Source organism: Bison bison, unplaced genomic scaffold (genome assembly GCF_000754665.1).
Source record: "Bison bison bison isolate TAMUID 2011002044 unplaced genomic scaffold, Bison_UMD1.0 scf7180017864032, whole genome shotgun sequence".
Lineage (NCBI taxonomy): Eukaryota > Metazoa > Chordata > Mammalia > Artiodactyla > Bovidae > Bison > Bison bison.
In genome coordinates, this window is record NW_011494604.1 from 6816208 (window position 1) to 6820442 (window position 4235).

The window sequence follows — 4235 nt, forward strand, 5'->3', positions numbered from 1 at the left end:
CCCGCACCCTCACTGGCCTGCGCGTCCTGGAGGTGTCGCTGAGCCCGAGGCTGAGCGCGCTCCCGGAGGACGCCTTCCGAGGCCTCGGCGAGCTGCAGGTGCTCACCCTGAGCTCCACAGGCCTGGCCTCCCTCCCCGCCGGCCTGCTCCGCGGCCTCTGCAGGCTGCGCCACGTGTCGCTGCGCAGCAATCGGCTGCGCGCCTTACCCAGCGCTCTCTTCCGCAACCTCAGCAGCCTGGAGGAGGTCCAGCTCGACCACAACCAGCTGGAGACCCTGCCGGGCGACGCGTTTGAAGCTCTGCCCCGGCTGGCGGGGGTCCTGCTGGGACACAATCCCTGGCGCTGCGACTGTGGCCTGGGGCCGTTCCTGGCGTGGCTGCGGCGGCACGCGGGCCTCGTGGGTCGAGCCGAGCCCCCGCGGTGTCACGGGCCCGGCCGCACGCCGGCCGACTGCTCTGGACCCTGTCGGCCGGCGACCTCGGCTGCCCGCGCTCCGAGTCGTGGACCCGGCCGGTGGCTGAGGGCCAAAGTCAGGACCATAGCCTGTTCTGGGGTCTTTATTTTCTGCTTTTAGCTGCTCAGGCCCTAATTACCGGGATCATTGTGTTTGCGATGATTAAACTATGCAGGCTCTTTCGGAAATTAATCACAGAGCTCTGGTTTGAGGCGGTGAGAAAACCTTGCAATTAATTAAAACGTGACCGGAGTATTTGCGGACGCGGCTCCGGAGAGAGCCCAGACCCGCTGACGCTATCTTCCTCTCCCTTCCTCCTCTGCCATGTCCTTGCCTCCTTCTCTCCTCCCCGTTCAGTGACCCCCCTCCTTCTGAGCCCCCCGTACCATTTACAGTGGTAAACCGTGACTGTCTGTTGTGCCTGTCTGCCTACCCACAGTGTGCTCCTGGCCGCGCGGACTGCGAGGCCCCTCCCTGTGCCCACAGTCAGGGGTCGGTGGGTGGGGTGACGACGGCGGTCTCTGAACTGTGAACTGAGGGTTAGGTGCAAAGGAGACAGTCAGCTCCAGGCCAGGGCCTGCTTCCTGCACCTGGTAGATGTCTGGCAAATGTTTGCGAAATGAATAAATAGAATGCATGGGATCCGGCGATGGTGGCTTTTCCTAGGGGAGAAGATGGGTTGCTCTCTTTCCCTTTATCTGAAAAGCAGAACTCTTTCACAGTTCTTTTCGTCCCGTTTTTTCTCACTTTACGTATGTCTGACCTGTCGGATTTGGGGGAAAGTGCTGAACTCCATCCACGCAAGAGTGTGGATAGGCTTGTGTGACTGATGATGGGCTGAGAGAGAGACAACCCAGCCCTCCCTCTAAGAGCTCGGTACCCAGCACGGTGCAGGCTGAGTGCCCAGGAGCTGGAGAAGGGCGGGCATCAGGAAGGGTGGGACGTTCCAGGGGCTCTCAGTGTGCTGCTGGGAGATGCTGTTGATCTCGACTGTCCCCGGCTGCTGCGAGCCGAAGAGCCCTGCTCTGCTTGTTCACGTGATGTGTGAGTTCCTACTGGAGTCCCACAAGGGTGAAGTCTGTCATTTCGACACTGGGTTTCATTTCCTGGAACTAAACGCTACCTCATTTCACAAGCATTTACGGGACACCTGACAGTGACAGGTATTCATGAATGTAATGATAAGCTTGGGTTCTAGTTTATTATGCTCAGATCACGTTCTCATTTATTCCAATTGAAGGCAGTAAAACCCTCCTTTCTTTAATTGGGTGTCTGCTTGGGAGAAGCAGTGGTTAAAGCATGGGCTGGAGAAGAGTCAGAAACTGGTGGTTGGGATCCCAGCTCCACCTACTAACTGCATAGGTCTGTGGGCAACACCCCTGAAATCTTCAAGCCTTGGTTTCCTCATCCCTGGAAAGGGATAAATAGTACCTGCCTCTTAGAGTTGTTGTAAGAACTAAAGACAAGCTTCTGATGACTTAGCCCAGTGCCCTGCATACAGTAAATGCTCAATAAATGGTAGCTCTTATTATTAAAGGGCAAGCAATTATTACTGCTGTCATAATTTTAAAAGAGCTTTGAGCTGGTAGGTTTTTTTTTTTCTTTTTTCCTCTGTTGTATTTAAAGGTGAGACCAAACATCCTGGAATGGGTGCTTACATTCAAGTTAGTCTGTCTTCACTTGTGAGTGGTCTCAGCCCTGTGCGGTCAGGCTCCGTGCTCAGGGTCCAGAGAAATAGATCCTCCAACAACAACCACTGGATACGGAGCAGGAAGAGCTGGGGGTTCCTGGCATTTGTAGGTGCACTTCATTTTCAAGGTCAGGTTCAGATGTCTCCTCCTGGTGAAGTCTTCCTGGCAGACTAAAAGTGTCCCCTTCTGTGTGCCCCCTCTCAGGCTGTCAGGCATTGGGCATGCTCCCCACCCCATCTGGCCCGCTCACCTTGCACTCTAGGGGAATGTGTGTATGTGTGTGCCTCCTTATTTATTTCCACTCCTCCACACTTTGAAACTACCTACAGGATAAAACTCAGACTTTTATTTTTGATGGACTGTGTTCTCCAGTCCTAACTGCCATGCTTTCTTGCAAGGATGAAATAATCCAGGCCACTGCTATATGGGGCTTGATAGAAGTTGGCTATTCGGAGAAGGCCATGGCACCCCACTCCAGTACTCTTGCCTGGAAAATCCCATGGACGGAGGAGCCTGATGGGCTGCAGTCCATGGGGTCACGAAGAGTTGGACACGACTGAGTGACTTCACTTTCACTTTTCACTTTCATGCACTGGAGAAGGAAATGGCAACTCACTCCAGTGTTCTTGCCTGGAGAATACCAGGGCCGGGGGAGCCTGGTGGGCTGCCGTCTGTGGGGTCGCACAGAGTCGGACACATCTGAAGCGACTTAGCAGTAGCAGCAGCAGAAGTTGGCTATTACTGTGATTTGCTCTCTTAGAACACAGCATGTTCTAGCGCAGCTCAATGCCTTTGCGCACATGTGTTTATTCAGCAATTGTTTACTGACAACGTCCTCTGTACTAGGCACTCTTCTAAGCAGGAGGATAAAGAAGCAAATAAAAATAGCAAATAAAACAAAATGTTTACATTTTGGTGTCCCCCTTCAGCTAAAACATCTCCCCCAAACTCCTGGTCATTATCTTCAAACATTCAGAAACGTGTAGAGAATGTCTTTGGACACCTTAACCAGCTGTGTCAAATCTTTATACTTTGCTTTATTTGCTTCAAATATTTTTTTAACCAAATAAAATGCAACAGATAAATTTGAAGGCTCCTGTCTCCGTCTTTCCCCTGTTCCTATTCCTTTCCTTAGAGGTAACCACATTAATAAATTGAATTTTTCACATCCCTAGGTGTCTTTTTATACTCTTACTACATGTGCCCACAACTCTCTAAGCAAATGGAATCCTTTGCCTATTTTCAAGATTGTATATAAATGCTACTTTGCATATAGTATTAAAATTTTTTCCTGGGCTCACATTTTTTAGATTTATCCACATGAAGTATTTGGCTGTAGTTCATTGTAATAGCTACATAATAGTGAATGAATACACCACAACTTATCTGTTCTCTTGTTGATGGACATTCACTCCCAGTGTTTTTTTTCTTTTCTTTTTATGCCCCATTACTCTACAATTTCACCAACTCTTGATAACATCAAAATTTTAAATTTCTGTCAATCTGAAAAGTATGAAATGATATCTCATAGCTATTTTATATTTCCCTGATAACTTGAACTTATAGTGATAGTGATATTGATAGTGAAGATAAGATAGTGAACTTGAACTTATTTTTAAATGTTTATTGAGTGTTTTGATCCTTCTTTGAATTATCTGTGTATATACATCAACCAGTTCATGATGGGACATTTTGTCTTTTCATTATTACTAATTTGTGAGAACTCTGTACATATCCTGGACACTAATGTTCTGTAAATTATATTCTTTGCAATTATCTTTTTTCACTATCTGACTTTCTTAAAAAATAATTGTATTTATGTGGCTGTTCCAGGTCTTTGTTGCTGTGTGAGCTTTTCCCGAGTTGCAGAGATCAGGGGCTACGTTTTGTTATGTGCTCAGGCTTCTCATTGCAGTGGCTTCTCTTGTCGTGGAGCCTGGGCTCTAGAGCACAGATTCAATAGTTGTGGCGCATGGGCTTAGTTCATCCACGGCATGTGGGATCTTCCTGGACCAGGGATCAAACCTGTGTCTTCTCCACTGGCAGGTGGATTCTCTACCACTGAGCCACCAGGACTGAAGCAATTTAG

The 4235-nt window shown here is 49.0% G+C and overlaps 1 protein-coding gene across 1 annotated transcript in view; it reads left to right on the forward strand.

Annotated features, from left to right (window-relative positions):
• The window catches only part of GP5 (glycoprotein V (platelet)), a 2175-nt gene extending 1261 nt beyond the window's left edge, over window positions 1-914 (forward strand). The window contains 2 exon segments of the mRNA XM_010834398.1: window positions 8-435; window positions 438-914. Coding sequence (XP_010832700.1) covers window positions 8-435; window positions 438-691 — 682 coding nt within the window. The 3' untranslated portion in view covers window positions 692-914.
• The last annotated feature ends 3321 nt before the right edge of the window (window positions 915-4235 follow it).